The following is a 20,265-nucleotide window of genomic DNA, read 5'->3' on the forward strand; positions in this document are numbered from 1 at the left end:
CCAATACAGTTGCACACGCACAATAATGCCTGTTTTTCTGGCGCTCTCTGGCAACTGGTAAATTGAACGTATGTCTAACGGTCTCTAGATAGTATTGCGAACGGTGGATAGAAAAACGTTACTTTCAAAGTAAATTTCTGAATTATGTTACGTGTGAGAAAGTGGGATGGGTATCTAAAACACAGAGCGTTCGTAACTGAACAGTTTGAGGACCAGCCACATACAAGAATTTCGAGCCGAGACATTTATGTCAGAATTTTAAATTGACTGGCACATTTGTGTGATGTATCTTAAAATGTGACACATGCAAAAAAAAAATCAATATTACATGTGAAAACTTAGCTTCTGTTGTAGCATGTTAATCTTAGAGACCAAAATTATATGTGAAAGCTTAGCTTTTATTGTAGATATACGGTACTGTGTACATTAATGTAAACCGTTAACTTTTCCTCTTGCGTGTTCGCGCTATGTAACCAGTGATCTTGCTATTGGCTGACTATAACACGTGTCCTATGCTCTGAATGGCTGCTGTCGTCGTCTGGCGAGATCTCGTGGCTTGAGATATGACTCGCTTACAAAAGGACATCGCAACCTCGGTTTCAACGCTCCGGAAACTAACGCGCTGTGTTTGGTGCAATTCGAATATATACTTTCGTAATACGAAAATATGCAGCGTATATGTTGCTGCAAATCAAAGGTCTTTCCAAAACTTCTCTGCCCCGCCTTTTCTTTTTTTTCCGGGAAGTTCGGCGCGATTGTATAAAACGTTAACCATTCAAAGGATTGATAAGTTTTACAGTTCCGAGGGAAAATCTACGGAAAACATACTGTCACTTAGCACAGAAAAAGTGTATTTTCGCCCGGGAAAAAGCATATTTTTTAAACGGAATATCCGGGAGAAATCCGGGAATAATCCGGGAATTTTTTTTCCTTGTCCCCGTATACACCCTGAGAATACATCTCTTTGTCAAAAATTTTGGAAGCTGATGTCAGTAGTGGAATGGGTCAATAGTAATTGATGTTTGTCATTCACCTATCTTTTTGAGGGGTTTAATGATGTTACACTTTGATCTTCCTGAGAAAAAAAAATCTGTGAGTTAATGATGCCCAGCATATTTATGAAAAGCACAACTGTGTATAGGCTAGTTCTACAAATTGTGAATGTGTTGTCTCCTTATAGTCGATCCACTGTATCGTTGCTGACTACCCTCTTCGAGCTTACAAAGATATGATAATGGACATTCACTGCACATTGGATGGTATGTCAGGCAGCTAGATCTGGAGATGTAAGAGTGCGTGAGCCTGTGATTATGCACATTTGTTCAAAATGTTGTCTTTATGTATTTGTTTCCATCATTCAATAAATAACTAAATAAATAGGGTCTTTTCAAACTAAGTTTCCTGTTGATCTCCACCTGTCTCCAACCTGAATGAAAGTTTGCTCGAATGAATGAAAGTAAATTGTGCAAAGTGTGAGCTCAAGATACAAGAGGTTCAATGTTTTGTGAGGCTTCCAGTGGAAAGCTGCAAAATATTCTTCCATAAGCACTTTTGGCCACATTGAAGACACTTAAAATGAAAGTTAACGGTAATGTACACAAGAGATTTCTGTTGTATACACAGCTTGTACTCCTCACACTGTTAAAATTTCAAGGGTAAGCCATTCAGCATTTTCATACTGCATGAGGTGAAAGTTAGGGAAAAATCAATCGTAACATATTCAAGCGTCATGGTGCCCTTTAACCATTGAATGGGTGCACCAGTTTTCTTAACACAAACAGGTGTACTTTGTACATGAAAAAACAATGATTAAACAGTAATAAAATAAACTTTCATAGAATCACTCTGTTTCTGTTTACAAGTGTCACCCCCTAGTAATGACCCCTTTCGGATCATTAAACAGTGTATTTGCATCAGATTCCTGCCAAGCTCTTATCTGATTGCAAATTTACTCCTAGACAATTGTCTCATTGTGGGATTGTGCTGATAGCTCAGAATCTGGATCATTTGCTTGCACAAATCATAAATTTTTTCTCACCTAGCCCATTATTATTTCATATTTCTACTGCTCACTCAGATGTATGACAACAGAGTGTACCATTGCGTTAGCTGAAGCAGTGACTAAGGAATAGGTATGGGATCACAATTGTAAAACAACAGTGGAATGATGCAAGACAATGTTATTTGTAGTTGGCACACTGTATAATAGGTGTGCCTGCTCAAGGATTAATAGCTTCACCCAGAAGTTACTTGTTGTTAGTTCCACTGAACTACAGCATCTATCTGCAAGTGCTGCAGAACTTATTAATATTTAAACTTGCCATCAGTTTTTTTTAGCAAATTTTCTTGCATTTTTCTTTCAAGCGGTACTGTTTAGCTTTGTCCTTTCCCTGTCTTTGTTCTTTATTTAGCCATTTATAAATTATCCACCATGCATCTACCTGCTTCTGTATTTTTCCATTCCCTTCTCTTCCATATTCCTCAATATTTTTTTCAATTAAATGATCTTTCTTATTTTTCCTACCTTGTTACTTTTGTGTTCTTAAATAATAGACAATGAAGTATAAGGGCTGTATGGTAGAGAGTAATCCACATGTATACTTTTCACCAAGTTTTGTGGCATCACTACTCTGTTAAGCTATATGTCTGCAACATGACTTCATATTTGAAAGCTACCAATTTATTAACTAAGAGTTAATATATAAAGACAAACTGCCACACTGGCAAATGTGTGACATGTTTTGAGACATGTTGTAGAACATTTCTGCAGTAACCGTGGTAGTTGCTTCACTGCTCGTACAATTTGTATCTCTCTTCAAAGCACTGTGAACTCTATTAACAGAACAGGCTCTTCACTGTGTACATTGCCCTTGCAGTCCACCTGCTCTCAATTTACACCAGTATATAAGTATTTATCTTTTCTCTTCTGCTTCACAACTGTCTATCCGTACTTTCTTTCTTCATAAGCCTCCTTTCTTCTTTTTAGAAGCACTTGCTTCCATTTTAAAGAACTATATATTTTTATTATTTTTTTATTATTATTATTACTCCTCTGCCCTCCCAAATCTTACGCATTTCTGCCTTTAGTTTCATTTTCATGAGTGTGTTTTACGTTGAGTACTCTTCTCTCTGGCCTAGCAAGCACTGAAGTATCGTTATTAGAAGTACTCTGGAATTTGATATCAGTTGTTATACTACTGGCATTATTGAATTCTTTTCTCCAATCTGTGATTGCTTTGATTAAAATCCATAAGAATATCCTTGTGATCTAAGGGAACTCTATGCAATTTTTATAAATTTGGGACACAAGAATGTGGGATCACTTCAAAACACACAGTTGACTGACTGTGAAACCTACACAATCCAGGGTGACAGAACTGCATAACTTTCAGAAGTTCTGTTACCATTTTGAAGCCTATCCATTAAAACATAAATTGGGAAAAGAGAAAAAAAACAATTCACACTAATAAGCCAAAACATTATGACCACTGCCCTCTGTGAGACTGGATGTCACCTGGTGGAATTGCAGGAATGTGACATGATAAGGAAAGTACAAAGGGCATTCAAAAAGTTTTGCACAGTCGTCTCTATTTTGTTTTTTTATTTTTTGCAGGAAGCGCATGAAATTTTTTGTGTTGTCCCAATGTTCTTTCCATGACGTAAATGCACTCTGGTAAAATTCTGGGGACTGACTTTTACACCCTCGCTTGGCACAGGATATAGGTCTTTCTCACTATCAAATGTTTTACCGTGCAGGTGGACCTTCAGACGACTAAAGAGGTAAAAATCAGATGGAGCCAAGTCCGGACTGTAATGAGGATAAGGAACAATTTTCCGACCCATTTTCCTGATTTTCTCCTGTGTCATAAGGGCTGTATGGTGTTTGGCATTTTCATAGTGTAGTCTGATGAGCTGACCCTGAAGCTGTGGTCTGTGGGTCTTGATGGCATGTCGCAGCTTGTCCAATGACATACAGTAACAGTCCCGGGCCTGTTGTTCATGAAAGTCTTGGTTTCTTCTTCTGAGAGGAACCCGGATGACGCCACTCTGTGGATTGGGTTTTGCCCTCAGGTTCGGACAAAAACAACCATGTTTCATCCTGGGTAATGACTCCGTCAAAACACTGTTTCCACTCTTCAGTAAAGGTCTTCATGAGACCCTCACACATTCTTCCTCATTGTTTTCATTTATCTTGTCAGTAATCTAGACACCCAACATGCACAGATTTTTCTGTACCCTAGTGGTTGTACCAGAGATACCACACTACCCAATGACAAACAAGTCATTTCATAAAGCTGTTGTGTCATTACACTTCTGTCATTTTGGATGATTTGATCAATGGTCTCTTTATTCACATCACTCACTGCCATTGTTTGTCCAGTAGAGAGAAATCACCTGCTTTAAACCTCTGCAACCACCGTTGGATACTGTTGCGATCCCATAAACAGGGAGCAACTTGAATGTGAATCGATGTGGCAGAGTCATCGCCGGTCTTGAAGAGTAATTCCATCACCGACCGTTGTCGCAACCTGACATCTATTTCGCGGTCCATTATGGCTAATCTGTAAATAAAAGAAAATACTTTTATATACCAACTTATAGCTAAATGTTCCAAGTATGTTCGAACAAAATTTCATTCTCCCCCTGCAAAAAATAAAAAAATTATAGACGCCCCTGCAAAACATTTTGAACGCCCTTTGTATATAAGTGGATCAAAGACGGATGCAGAAGAATCATTACAGCAATTAGAGGGGCGGCAAATTGGGAAATGTATTGACATAATCACCTGTGATACAGGTGATATTATTATTATCCAGAGCCTGTGAACAAATATCTCGAAAAAGGCATAGCTGGTCAAATGTACATATGCTGCTGTAGTGAGCACCTGTAGAAAATGGTAGAACGACAGTGAAACTCCCAATGGGCGATAAGTAGTTGTATGCCCACAACTGTTCACAGAACATGGGATTTGGAGGCTTGCCTGCTGTGTAAAGTAGGATAGGTGCCAATCTGTAGCATCTCTGCCAAAAGAGCACAATGCTGCTGCATGCACAAGTAGTTTCAGAGCACACCATTCGTTGTCGAACATGGGGCTTCGCAACAGACAACCGTATGCATTCATTTATTGGACTAACAATATTGTCAGTTACAATTCTGGTGGCCAAAGGATCATTGGGATTGGGCCACGGATCAATGGAAACATGTCGCCTCGCCGAATGAATCACGTTTTGCTAAACCAGTTTGATAGTCATCTTTGCAAACGCCCTCATCCATGCAAACAGCGGTTCGAAATTTGCACCATGCCAAGGATGCAGCCTGGTGAGAGCAGTATTATGCTGTGGGAGACATTCTGTGCACTCGCATGGGACCTCTGGTAGTAATCAAAGACACGCTGGTCGCTGTGGACCACCTGTACCACTTCATGCTTGATGTCTTCCCTGCCAGCGATGTCATCTACCAGCAAGATAATTGTCTGTGTTTCAAAGCCAGCATCATGCTGCTGTGGTTTGAGGAGCATTATAGTGTACTCACATTGATGTCTTGGTCACAAAATTCACGTGATTTTAATCAAGTAACCCATTTTGGTCACTATCAAGTGCCATCACTGCATACAAAAATCAGCAAACTGGTGTTTAAGGAAATTACATGACTTGTGAATGGACATCTGGCGCAACATACCTCCACAAACCTACCAACAAACTGTTGAATCCATGATATGCAGAATTGGTGATGTATTGTGTTCCAAAGATAGGCCAACATGTTATTGAGCAGGTGGTCACAATATTTTGGCTCGTCAGTATACCAAAACAATACAGAGCCACATGTAAAGAATATATCTACAATGTGCAGTTGAGTACTTCCATCCATGCTTATGAACAATTTGACATTTTAATTCAGTTAACAGGTACTCTCTGATGTTTTTCTTCTTGAAATTCTTTCGGTTGTTCTGATTTTGCCATTCTCTCTACATCTACATTAGTACTCAGCAAACCACTGTTAAGTACGTGGCAGAGGGTAAGTCCCATTGTAGCAGTTACTAGGGTTTTCTCCCCTACCATTCATGTATGGGGCACAGGAAGAGTGATTGTTTAAATTCCTCAGTGCATGTTGTAATTAATCTAATCTTGTCCACACAGTCACTATGGAAGCAATACATAGGGGGTTGTAGTATATTCATAGAGTCATCAATTAAAGATGGTTTTTGAAACTTTGTAAATAGGCTTCAAGAGTCTGCCAGTTCAGTTCTTCAGCATCTCTGTGACACTCTCCCATGGGTCAAACAAACCTGTGACCATTCATGCTGCCCTTCTCTGTATACGTTCAGTATTACCTGTTAGTGCTGTTTGATATGGGTCCCACACATTTCAGCAATATTCTAGAACTGGTCGCAAATGTGATTTGTTAGCAATCTCCTTTGTAGATTGATTACATCTCCCCAGTATTCTGCCAATAAACCAAATTCTGCCAACTGCTTTACCCATGACTAAATCTGTGTGCTCATTCCATTTCATATCCCTACAAATTGTAGCACCCAGGTAATTGTTTGAGTTGACTGATTACAGCTGTGGTTCATTGATATTATGGTCTTAGGGTATTACATTTTTTTGGTTTGTGAAGTGCAGAAATTTACATTTATGAAAATTTAAAGTAAATTACCAATGTTTGAAACACTGAAATCTTATCAAGAGCTGGCTGAATATTTATGCAGCCTCTTTCAGACAGTACTTCATTACAGATAACTGCATCATCTGCAAAAAGTCTGAGGTTACTATTAATATTGTCTGCAAGGTGATTAATATACATTACGAACAGTAAGGATCCCAACTCATTCCCTTGGGCACACCCAAGTTACTTCTACATCTGTTGATGACTCTCCATCCAAGATAGCTTGCTGCATGCTCCCTACCAAAAAATCCTCAATCCAGTCACAAATTCCACTTGATACCTTGTACAATTGTACTTTCGATAACAAGTGTGGATATGGTACTGAGTCAAATGCTTTTCAGAAATCAAGAAATACTGCATCAACCTGACTGCCTTCTATCCAGTGCATGGTCAGCTGTTTTAAACTTGAGCTATAGTTCCTCTACATGCCCCTGCCCTGTGCTGAAGGTTCATAGTTCCTCATTCATATATGACACTACTGGTTTTTAATCTGCTATACTGAACACACATACCTTTTCACTTGTTTGAGTTGTCCTTTGTACTTTCGTAATCATTGTTGCCACAACCACATCAGGGTCACTGATACCAGTTTTGAAGTGGACATCCTCAAAGAGGGCAGGTCTATTTCTCGCCGTTAGATACAATATATTTCCATCATGACTTATGTTGCAAACTGTCTGTTCTAGATAGTTTTCAGAAAAGGCATTTAGTAATGTTGTACAGGATGTCTTATTCCACCCAACACTAACAAAACTGGAATTTTTCCAATTGATTGTTGAATAATTGAAGTCTCTGATGATGATACAGTGTTCTTTGGGAACTTTCATACAAGCAAACTGTGGTTTTCTCTAAATTTTTTGATACGTTCTTAGACGAGTCTGGTGGGCAATAGAAGGATCCAGTTAGCATTTAATTCCCATCCCTGATACTGATATTTGCTCAGTCTTGCATTCAGCTTCAATTTCTATTTCTGTGTATTTGAGTTTCTCGTCTACTGCAACAAATACCCACTCCCATTTCCCATTATCCTGCCATTTCAATATACGCTTAAAGTTTTTCCCAGCAATCTCACTGCTATCAATTTCAGGTTTCAACCATCTTTCTGTCCCTAGTATTATATGAGCTTCACTGATTTTCAGGAGGACTTCAAACTCTTAACATTTTGTTGTGCATGTGAGCAGCATTCTTTTGGGTCTTACACTTATACTTGTGGGTCTCATACAGCTGTCTTTAGTGGGACTGGGTTGAGAGTCACTTAATCTAAAAAGCCCTTGTGTGCACCCCACAAACATTGTAAGCTACCTGGGCAGCAGCCTCTGATGTGTTGTGCACACCTGACCCAATTGCAGGACCCTACAAATCTCAACCCTATGGTGCAAATCCAGGAAGTCACAGCGTAGCTTTTCACAGAACCTTCGAAATCTGTGTTTCATTGCTTCCACTTGACTCAGAACCAGGGGCCAAGATCAGTTCTGGAGACAATGCTGCAAATTGTGTGCTTTGTGGGAGCTCTGTGCGCAAGGCTGGTCTTCTCACCCTTCTTTGCCAGTCACTGGAATGACCTTGGAGCCCATACGACAGACATTGTTTGTTCCAATGTGTGTCACAATCTGCAGTTTGGTTGCCCCCTGTTCCTTGATTGGATGCTTGAGTAGTGTCTTCAGCATGTTGAATGAGGCCTCCAGGCATATACACTGAGTGCATCTGATGTTCTTTTCTGTCCCTTGTTACCATTATTTGCTGTACATGTGAATTGCTGGTGAATAATAGACCCCTGCCCTTTTGCATGTGCGTCCTCTTGACACTAGACTAAACAGATTTCCCCAAAATAGGTGAAGTGAGTCTCACTGGTTTAGTTTCAGTTAAATACAGCACCTTGAACTTGTTGGTATAATACCCTGAGTTCTCCCTGGTCCCTGTCTGCCTTGTACAGGATGCCTACATCTACCATCAATATGCTACTCGCAGTCAAGTGGACAACTAATGACAGATCCTGTTCTTCCTCGAGAGGAGACAGAATCCACAGGAGACAATAGTACAAAGGTACCGCTATCACAGGTACACGACTCTTGGGAGCTCTTCTAACACACTGATTCACAGCGGTTGGCAATCATTTGACAGTAGTCATAGTGATTTCCATCTGCTTACGAATGTCAACCAACTCATCCCGTGTTCGAGAGTAGCATTCACGGTGGGACTGCGGTGTATTACAGGCCAGTGAACAAATAATGTTAAACTAAGCCAGCTGACTATTTGTAATCTGCTGAGCTAGAAAGTTACTTATAAGAATTGAAGCGAGTATACTCGACTATATTTCTATTAAGGCAACATAAAACCCTTTGGTAAAATTTACTGGTTTCCTAAACCTTTTTGAGATTAATTATAGTCAGTCTTCTCCTTTGCTTCCCTTTTTTCCCTCTTATTTTGTACATTTTCATTCTCAGTATTCTTCCACTTCGATTCTTCTTCTGTTTTCTCTTGACCATGCATACCATCTCACTGCATGCCCTTTGTTAACCTAAATATTGTTTCTTTATCATAATCAATGTCATCATACTCACCAACATTATAATCATAATTATCTGAGACCTCATCCCATTTAATCACTATACTTTTTGCCCTTCTTATCCCTTGTCCTTCATATGGTTTTCTCTTTTTCTGTCACTTATATAGAAATTCTAGAGGAAACACAAAAATTGATTCAGCGATTGAACCACAAATTGCCCAGTTATGTTGTCTGAAATATTTCATAGATTTAGTTTGCCAGTACTTTTGTCTTTCAATTCCATGCTTACCTGATGTGAAAGTGGTAGGTAGTTTAACTGTCTGAAGTTGTTTAGATACCTAAAATGTAAATATGAGGGTTGGAACTTAAATAGTGGCAGCTATTTATTCACAACTGATACAAAAGTTTTACAAGTTTGAACCTGTTACTGTCCTTCAGAGTAGTCACTAGCATTGTGTAGAACCCGTTGCCAGTGATGTGGTAGGCATAGTATACCGTTAGCAGAGCCTGTTCTGTTGATGGTATGAATGGCACGGTCTAAAGTAATGGTGATTCTCGTGTATGACTGTGATGATGTTATCCTAACGCATTACATTCCTCCGCAGCAGACCGTCAGTGCACAGTATTACTGTTTGTTTTTGGAGCATCCCTTGGGACCAGCTTTGCGAAAGAAGCTGCAACACTTTCTGCACAACCCACCCATCATTTTGCATGACTACATGCGGGCGCATACAGCACAAGCTGTGGCTGCTCTGTTCAGTCGATGGGCCTGGGAAGTACTGTACCATCCACCATATTCCCGGACTTAAATCCTTGTGACTTTGATTTGATTCCAAAGATGTAGTAACCATTTGATGGTATTCGCTTCAGAACTGTTTCAGAGATTCGACCGCTCCATTCGCACCGTCAACAGAACAGGCTCTGCTAATGGTATACTACGCCTTCCACATTGTTGGCAACGGGTTCTACCCAACACTGGTGACTACTTTGAAGGACAGTAACAGGTGCAAACATGTAACTCTAACTCTTTTGTATCGATTGTGAATAATTAGTTGCTACTATTTAAGTTCCAACTCTCGTACACTGCTTGGAAAGGCAAGTAAGAGATTGAAGTCCCAGTCCGGCACAGAAGTTTAACACATCACTATTGCTTTATCATAAAATTATTTGTGTTTTTGATTGTTTTTAAGCAGTTATCATATTTTTGCAGATGTTGTATACATTGGAGCTGTCCATCCACAGCATCTTCCTATTGGAAAGATGATGTTGAATAATGGGAAGCCTATACTCTGTGAAAAGCCATTGACTATGAATTTGAAAGAAACAACTGAACTGATTTCATTAGCGAGGGAGAAAGGATTGTTTTTGATGGAAGCAATTTGGTCTCGTTGTTTTCCTGCATATGACATGCTGAGAAGGGAAATGGAAGCAGGGAATCTGGGTGAAATCGTCCAGGTTATTGTTAATTTTGGCTTTCCAATAGAAAGTGTGGACCGCATGAGGTAAGATGTATTATGTTTTTGTTCTTACCTCTGTTAAAGCAATATTACTAAATGAAAAAGGCAGTTTTCTTTCGTAAGAATATAATATGATTCATTTTTTAATCCATACTAATATTATAAATGCAAAAGTAACCCTATCTGTTATGCTCTCATGACTATCCCACTGAACCAATTTTCATAAAATTTGGTATGGAGGCAGTTTGAATGCTGAGGAAGAACATAGGCTATTTTAGAAAGTATGTAGTACAATATAGTTATTGATTTGAAGAATATAACATGCAATATGGAACAACAATTACTCTTTAAAAAAAGTTATTTACTCTTTGATTTTTGAACTTCATATTTGTGAAAATCCTTGTATTGTTTGATATGTTCTACATAATACAGTTCAACTTAATGAATACAATGTTTATACAATTCTGCTTGTTTAATCCACACTAACATCAGTCACAAACCCATCACATTTTTGCCACTGGGGGTCATGTGCCTCTGTTTGAATTTGCATGGACACCTTGTGGTTATGTGGTTAGTACTGAGGCGTCATGATCATGGGTTCTAGGGTTCTGTGCCCAGCCAGGTTGGTGTTTTTTTTTCCTGGTAATGTACATTGTCCTCATCGTCATTTTACCATCATTGACATGCAAGTCGCTGAAGTGGCGTCAAAAGACTTGTGCCAAGCTTTTGAACATCCCAGTTGGGGTCTCCTGGACAGTAAAGCCCTATGAACATTTCATTTCATTTTACTGATTCCGGGTGCAGCTGTGGCTAATAGCCAGAATACAATTCTTGTATGGTCCTCAATATGTTTAATCCAAGCAAATCCATACTTGCACATTACTTATAAATGTGAAAGTAACTCTCTCTGTAACATTTTCACAACTAAACCACTGAACCGATATCCATGTAATAGCTTGAACTATTCATTTGAAGAATATTATGCAAATTAAGGGAAAATGTTTACTTTTTGAAAAAGCTACTTGCTCTCTCGCTTAATTATATGTGTGAAAATGCTGTTATTGGTTGGTATGTTCTACAGGATATGATTCACTGTAATCAATACAATGCTTATTCACTTCTCAGCAGTATAATTAATATGTCTATACTAATACCAGTATTAGTAATTGTGAAAGTAAATCACTCTGTTACGTTTTCATGACTCTCTGCTGAACCAATCCTGATGGTATTTTGGTATGGAGGTAGCCTAAACCTTGAGGAAGACCGTAGGCTGCTGTAGAAAGTTGTATCTTTTTGAATATTATTAACATTTTTAAATATGGTGTACATGAGTGGCATGCAGACAACGCTGGCATGGTGGTTGGCAACTCTAAGCGTGTATAGATTATTCCATGACAGTGAAAATTCAATGTTGTTGTGTGCATGGTTTATGATATTGAGTTCCCACACCACCTGGCATAGCTAGAGAGTTTTGATTGAGATACAAAAATAAAATTGCATGATAAGCCTGAGGACCATATTTAAAACTATCACTGTAAGCCTCTCCAACATAAGTCTGATTTAGTGCATAGTTCTAAGAGAGCTCAAGCTGCAAAAGTTACTCAAAAATGCATCAAACCTCAGAGCAATTTCATGTCTGCCAGAACTTGGATGCAGACTGTCGGGCAGCCCTAAAAGCTACAGAGACATCAGAACAATCACAAGCCCATCACATTTTAGACACTGAGCACCATTCATGTCTCAAAGTTTCCAAGATGCTTGCAGATGACGACAGTGTCATTTAAAGGCTCTACAACAGACAGAGTCATACATTTACATGTGGAATTTGGGAGAATTTTGGGGAGCAAAAAAATTGAAAAACATTCATTGTGTACTTACCTACCGGCACTGCATAAGTTTTTTATGTATACATCTCTACACCACTATATACACAGAAACTGTAAAATTACTAGCTTGCTTACTCACCATCACTCATCACAACAACATTACTGATATGTGAGCAAAACAGTGGGTAACGGCTAGTTATCTTACATAGTATGTCATTGTTGTAATAAATTATGGGACAGAATAGCTGGCTAGTACTTATGTTCAGGAGGTGAAATGTTTGGTATTGCTGACAGAAACAGATAATAAGTGATGACACTAGCCTAGCTTTTGGAAAGCTGTTAGTTCCTTTCTTTGGGAGAGGAGAGGTGTCAGATGGGAAAGCTTAAATGTAGGGGCAGGTCATTTGGAACAAAGGATAAGAGGGACACACCAGTAGTGAGAATGAGGGCGGGTTGGGACAGAAGCTGCCACAGTGCTTGCCAGTGTACCGTCTCTGACCTGCTACTCTCTATGACGCCTCCCCTTTCATCTTTGTCTACACTTATCCCCACTACAGGTGGGACCCCAACATTCTGAAGTCCGAGGACCTGTACTTAGTTTTTTATCTTTCCAAACCTATATACCTGTCTCCTTCTGGAGGAAGGAACTCATAGTTCTGGAAGCTATTTCTGCTAGTGTCGACAGTTTTATTTTTATACGTTTCTATTGGCGGTACTAAACATTTTGCCTTCTGAATATGAGTACTGTGCAGAAATTCTGTTTCCTAATTTATTAGCAATCTTGACTGAATTTTCTTTGATAACATGAATAAATGAATTATGTCAATTTGTTATCTTTACCCTTTGCCGAGAGTGTATTTCTCATGACACCCTATCATTTACCCTTAGAAGGCTTTCTAATGACTTTAAACAAAAACATAACAACTCGGTAGTTAGTAACATGTTAATTTGGCGCCTCAACAGAGTAGTATTTGAAACACCAAATGTAATGGTACACACCTATAATTTTGGAGACTGTAGTCAAATTTTTACTCATAAATTATTCAAAGAATTTTACTTCGCAAAGTCAGTATATACAGTGGGTGATATTCACTATAGGAATTATTGAGGATTATCTTGATGAGAGTGGAATATCTTTCTTACTTTCTGACAGTTTGTACTAGTAACAATTAGCAGGCATTGGAAGGTGGGTGAAGACAGCAAAATGTCATGAAGATGTCTGCAGTTGCCTTGCCCAGTGCAGATGAAGCACGGCTCAACCTCGTGCAGTAAACATTCCCATCTGAGGCCAAGCTACTTTGGAAGCTGATGTGGCAGACTTGCACGACCAGGTTGAGTGCATCTCAGAGTGGTAGCCTACCTCAGCCGTGGCAGATGAGAGTAGTGTAGGCGTCCAGGGAGTGTAACCCAGTTGGGCATATAAGGCAGGTGTCATCTAGCACTGGCGTATGCCCAGTGGTTCGGTGCCCAGGAGGGCATCAGTTTGACCTTGGGCCCATCAGTGTTGCAGCTGGATCCCCTGGCAGACAGTTCTGTCAAAGTAACATTGGATCAGTAGCAACCTCACAACAGAAGCTGACACTGCAATGGACACTGACTGGCCAATTTGTCGATTTGGTGATCAACCTGCCCAGAAAGCCAGTATTCATATGCAATTAATTGGGTTTGTTGTGGTGCTCCTCTCTCATATGTCACATATTCTGCTTGCGGAAGCATGCCCGGTCTCGATAACTAACCAAGCACTGATCAGCAGGTGGGTGGCAGCACCCAGCGGATGCTGTGGTGTAATGCTGCACTAGCAAATACCATATTACGGCATTGAGTCCTCTTGGCTAAGCCCGTGCCATTACACTCTTTTCTTCTTCAAAGAATTTGGCTCTCCAAACTCACTCTCTGTTGCTGTATCTGGAACTAGTTAATTTTCCAAAGTTCATTGCGGGCACATTCAGTTAGTCTGTGGCTCACAGTACCTGTAGTTCTTCTATGATACCTTAACAGCTAAGCATAATTCTTATGGATGCCAACACTTTTACTATAAAGCATGCAGGTAGGAGGTTGGTGGGGGGCAAGATCTCTGCAATTATGTGCCTCAGATAATAATAAGCAGTGTCTGTCACTAGTAAAATTGTGGGTGTGACTGAGATCCTTCACACGGAGTATCTGTTATATTCCTTAACACTGTTGTAAATGCCCAAACATTAGCCCAGTAGAAGTCTGACAATTATGAGCAGCTAGCATTCACTCTACAGGTGCGAGAAGGGTCGAATCTGTGGTAGCATCAGGTAACTAACATTTTCTCTATGTAGAATTTCATGTGGAAGGTTGGGCAGGGAGAGTAAGGAATATGTGGTGTTTCATGATGTAATGGTAGCAGGCAGCCAGAAGGATGAACCAGAGGTGTCACAATGGGTGCCATTTCTTATCAGATCCTGGCTGTGGAGCTATAATTGTCATGAATTACGTAAGCAGCCCTGGTCACAGCCTGTGCAAATGGCAACTACCGGGTGTGCTACTGAAAAGAGCCAGTGTGACTCTACACTTTGCAAACATTTATTTCGGCCTGTAATCACTTACCAGGGACGTTCATATGCAGGTTTCTCCAAGCAGGATACATTGAGCTCACATTACCCTGGAACTGTATGTACCAGCATCGTAGGGCATCTGTGACCCCCTGTGCCCGACACTGCAGCTGTTCCGAAGCAGATAGTAAGTGTTGAGTGTGACCAGTTATACATTGCGCTCCCTCTGCTGTACAGACTTCATCATCATTTTTGAGAACAGGATCTGTAGCCTTGAAGTTATATGCCCAAGACTGGCACACATCAACACACCCATTTGCACTCGGTGGCAACCTGCTGTCTTTTACCAGTTTGCACTACGGCACCTAACTATTACTTTGACAGGTACACACTTTACCAAATAATAATCATATTGCCTAAACCCATACTTAAATATAGTAAAATGCTTCCTTCATGCTCATTTGTAAGTATTGAATAAATGTAGCACATTTTATGATTTTAATTGCAGTTCCTGTTGATGTACACTCTTTGACATAAAACTCGACCGGTGGCCGGCCGCTTCAGAGGCTAAGTCCGCGCCGATCGCGACATGGGACAAAAAAACTGGCCAACTCGCTAATTCTCTAAGTCCGGTTATCTGCACAATCTGGCAACACTGTAGACTGCGGCACTTCCTGGAGGAAAACTTGTCCCAAGATAGAGAGACTCTAGGCTGGTTACGCCTGTGGTCTAGCGGTAGCGTGCGTTGTTTCTGTTCATAATGTCAGTGGATCGAGAGCAGCTGGCATAAAATATTTTTATAGCCTCTTCTGTCTGAATGCTGAAGACGTGAATGTAATGGTAGCGCAGATTCAATCTATTTCACTTTGTGACACACCGATATCAAAATTTTATCTAGTAACGATTTTGCGGCAGATTTCCTACAGACTGTCCTCCTCTGGACACCGTATGCGGCAAAGCTCCGGGATCCATTTGCTGGCTACTGGCAGCGGCCGTGGCGACAGCAGCGGCGCTGCACTCCCCCGTTTTTTATCGAAAGCGCCTGCTACCGCTCATCGCTTTTGATGATTTAAAACGCTTTATTATTAAATGTTGCTCCACAGAAAATTTCTACAAATTCCATTCACGCTCAAAAGCAACGGAGACAGACGCCCTGATTAGTAGGCGGGTAATCGGCAATAGCTGAGTATGGCCCGAAATTAATTTTATAGACTGGGCGAAATTAAACCACCTCACTACATTCGATGAATTTATAAATGCTTCATACCTCGTTTCTTTTCCTTTCAAACTTAACTATTTGTGCAACTTTTGGTCAATGTTCGGATGTTTTCGTCAAGCCAGAGTGAGCGCCTGTGGTGTAAAGTGTATTACAGTTCTTGTTTCATTCCTTATGGTAAGTCTATGCGATAAACTGTGTGAATACCTTGCAATGCATGCTCTGTAGCAGTGCAGGCACACTGGACATTTGGAGTTCCATGTATGGGTTCATGAAGTATTTATTGTTGATCGGAAGTGATAGTTAAGGTCATCAGATTTTAACCAGAAAAATTTGTCGTTTTGAAGGTTTCAGAGAATGGAAAGGAATTGCTAACGCCGGTGTTAGAAAACGTCTACAGTTAAATGCTGTTGCAAAAATTTAGAAGATGGGAACTATATTAATGAACATGTGCACTTCATAAACAACCTTCTGACATGTTAGACCTATATGACGAACAAAGCTCAAATTTATATCGTTGACAGTCGGTTTGAATCTTTTCAGGACCTATCTTACAGTGAAGCACCTTGGAATTTGCAAAGCAGATACCCATGATATTAACTTAATTTACTAAGTCGAAATCGGACGAAGATTGATGTTTAAAGGCATTCTTCAGATTTCGCATAAGAAATTTTTACTAGCAGTTTGCAACTCCATTAATTAAAATGGAAAATAAAAGGTTGTAGTCAGCGGCTTCTACCGTGATTCGAACTTATAGTACAAGCACTGCAACGCACAAGGGAACCTCTGAGCTAACGACACACTGGCGGCCAGAGGCGGACTATAGTCACTGCGATGTTGCCTGAGCCTCAAAACGCAACCTTAAACACACAAACAGAGGAGGTGGAGATTACTGTTTTAACGTCCCGTCGACAACGATGTCATCAGAGACGGAGCACAAGCTCGGATTAGGGAAGGATGGGGAAGGAAATCGGCCGTGCCCTTCCTAAGGAACCATCCCGGCATTTGCCTGAAGCGATTTAGGGAAATCATTGAAAACCTAAATCAGGATGGCCGGGCGCGGGATTGCACCGTCGTCCTCCCGAATGCACACACAAACAGGTGTTACTTATGTGAAGAACGCCGTTCTTGGAGTCCAGAAATTAAATATACTTTCTAATTGTGTCATCTTGCAGTGGATTATATCGTACGAGTCTTCGATGTGGAAAACGAATGTCAAGTGAATTTAGCGAGGTAACGCCGACCTACACCCGGAAGTAAATGCACTATCAGAGTGTTGACAAATACTTGCTACGACGCTGCCATTTCTCGGCTCTCTGACGAGGCAGCTCTTCAGCGAAATGCTTGCCGTGATTCTCCGGTACGGTTCTTCAGAGTGGAGACGCGCGCGCACGTTTGGTTTTTATGCGGCGTTCTGCCCTGATGGTTTCTGACGTCGCCTTGTGGGCTATGTATACATATGAGACATTCAATTATCATTAATCCAGAATGATAAAAGTTTCAGCTTCCGGTGTGGAAGAAGGCTGTTGACGCCGACATATCTTTTCAACGTAGGGAAAGCAAAACAGATCATTCAATGTTTCTCATTCAACATAAAGCATGTGAGATAAATTTCCGTAACGTTCATAATCATCTAAAAATACAAACGAAGTAAAAATACACCGGAAGCTTATTCGAATTGAATATAATGTAAGATACCAAACGCTTTGCACCTCGATGTCGAATTTGTCCACTTGCAATCGTTTGCAGCATGCACATAGAATGTCATGATTACCACGAGAATGAAGAAATATGTTGGTAAGGATGGAAGCAAGAAGAGACGCAGTCAACAAATATTCTATTCCTCATGGCATTCATTTCATTTGACACGTAAGAAGAGGTAAAGCGGGAATTTACTTTCGTTAACACGAAAGATATGCCGCACATATTGATAACGCGGAAGTCTGCGTCTTCATACGTTTCCTACTTGAAATCTGTATGCTCTATTATATACTAAGTAGCCCGATCATTGTTACCCTCTTGTTTGACCCCGTAACGATGAACAGATTCCAAATGCATGTCTCTGCGTGAAAGTAGCTGTTCGAACCCTTCCTGGGTTGTTTTTTGTGTTTTATTGCTTGGAATTCCTGAAGCAGACCACTGTGCCTTCCCCCCTCGTGGGTTAGGTCTCAAAACTAAACCGCTTTGTATCCAATGGCATAATTTATTCATACAGCATCAGCATAAGACTCTTGCGGGTGAGAGAATGACAATCACAATCGTAACAAGAACAAGCAAATAATGAATGATGTTTATTCCAACGCAGAACGAGAATGGCTTTAAATATAAAAATCTATATCTATATCCATATCTATTGATCTTTGAGTTGGCACAATGCAAATATATTCTTAGCATTTAGTTACTGAATTTAGTTCTGGATGTTTGCAGAGAAAAGGAAAAGTCGGTACTTCTCGCTAGTGTAATATAATGTGAACCAGCAACTACCCTTTCCTTAGAACACGACTCAAGCAGGTCCTCAAGTAGGCACTGCTGCATTCTGTTCCCTGACATTGCTCTGATGACGGTTAATGCAGTTCCGATTATGAAATACAAAACTTATTGCAGGTTAGTTCCTAGGATAGTAACAATAAATTTGCGTTGTAGACGGCACATGAACGTGACGACTATCCATATTACTCATCAATATAAAAAGACAATATTTTGGGAATTTAGCAGGATTACTCAAAATGAATTCTGAAATTGGGTGACTGACCGCACAGGTGCTAAACGTCGTCAAGAGTATACGATGTCCTAATCGCATTAGGAATATGAAGATCGTCTTCGACAGCTCGCAACTTTCACATTGCTATCTCCACCCTACTCCAGACAGCTCTCGGTGGAGTTGCACTACGTTGCCGATGTTATGGAAGGCCTTCAAACCGACAACAGACCACATATTGAAAAATACAAGTGAATTCTCTTGCAGCGTAAGCTTATTGTAACTAATCTAAAAATTATTGGAGAGGAACATCGTCCTATTCAAAAAAAGTAAAATGTTACACACTGTTGACGTCAAACGGACATTATCTATGTCCTGTTTTGTGTCCTACTCATCTATAATATTAAGTGTACTATGAAAATGATTATATATAATGGATTATAAGGTAATGCATTGATACCAGATGGTGGGGGCCGGCCGATTTGGCCGTGCGGTTCTAGGCGCTTCAGTCTGGAACCGCGTGACCGCTACGGTCGCAGGTTCGAATCCTGCCTCGGGCATGGATGTGTGTGATGTCCTTAGGTTAGTTAGGTTTAAGTAGTTCTAAGTTCTAGGGGACTGATGACCTTAGAAGTTAAGTCCCATAGTGCTCAGAGCCATTTGAACCATTTGAACTATTTAACACAAAATGACATTAAAAATTTAAGTTATTCACGAGCAGCTAGTTGAGAATATGTATGAACATTAAATGACACGACGAACCGTCTTGTTCTTCATATGGATTCAAACCCAGCTCATGCAGACTAAGCAAAGATTTCGTGACTGACGGAAACTAACAGTCATTCCTGATTAGGCATACAGAGAGTGATATACCTCGATTTTAGACAGTATCAGTTAGCAAATATCAACTTTAAATTGCATAACGCAAACATTTTTAACAGATGCGAATTCCTACCCAGCATCTATTGTCCCTGTTAACGAACTACGAGAGATGTTAAATATTGCTTCTTCACAAGTAAATTACTTGAAATGCCGTGAGGTAAAGCTGTGTGTTGGACACAGATTCGAACCCGGAACCTAATCGGATTGCTATCGAAGCACAGTCAAATGTGACATATTGGAATTTCGCTGCAGTAACTAGATGTTTTAACTGAAATGACGAGACGAAACATTAATTTTTTCCTTCCCAGGACTCCAACCCGGCACCTATCGCTGTTATATTCTAGAGAAAACTAACGTTAAATATGGGTTTGTTGCACCAGCAGTGACATGTGAGCATGTTTGAACTGAAATAATATGACGAAGAGTTCAGCGCTCACTGGGAATAGAGCCCCACACATATCGTTTTTGACTACACACAAAGAGACGTCAGCTACC

The 20,265-nt window shown here is 40.2% G+C and overlaps 1 protein-coding gene across 1 annotated transcript in view; it reads left to right on the forward strand.

Moving 5' to 3' along the window:
- Nucleotides 1-20,265, forward strand: part of LOC126187989 (trans-1,2-dihydrobenzene-1,2-diol dehydrogenase-like) — a 123,780-nt gene that overhangs the window by 32,178 nt on the left and 71,337 nt on the right. Inside the window, exon 3 of the mRNA XM_049929395.1 lies at nucleotides 10,383-10,674. Within this exon, the coding sequence (XP_049785352.1) occupies nucleotides 10,383-10,674 (292 nt within the window). The remainder of the gene's footprint in view (nucleotides 1-10,382; nucleotides 10,675-20,265) is intronic.

Source organism: Schistocerca cancellata, chromosome 5 (assembly GCF_023864275.1).
Source record: "Schistocerca cancellata isolate TAMUIC-IGC-003103 chromosome 5, iqSchCanc2.1, whole genome shotgun sequence".
Classification (NCBI taxonomy): Eukaryota; Metazoa; Arthropoda; class Insecta; order Orthoptera; family Acrididae; genus Schistocerca; species Schistocerca cancellata.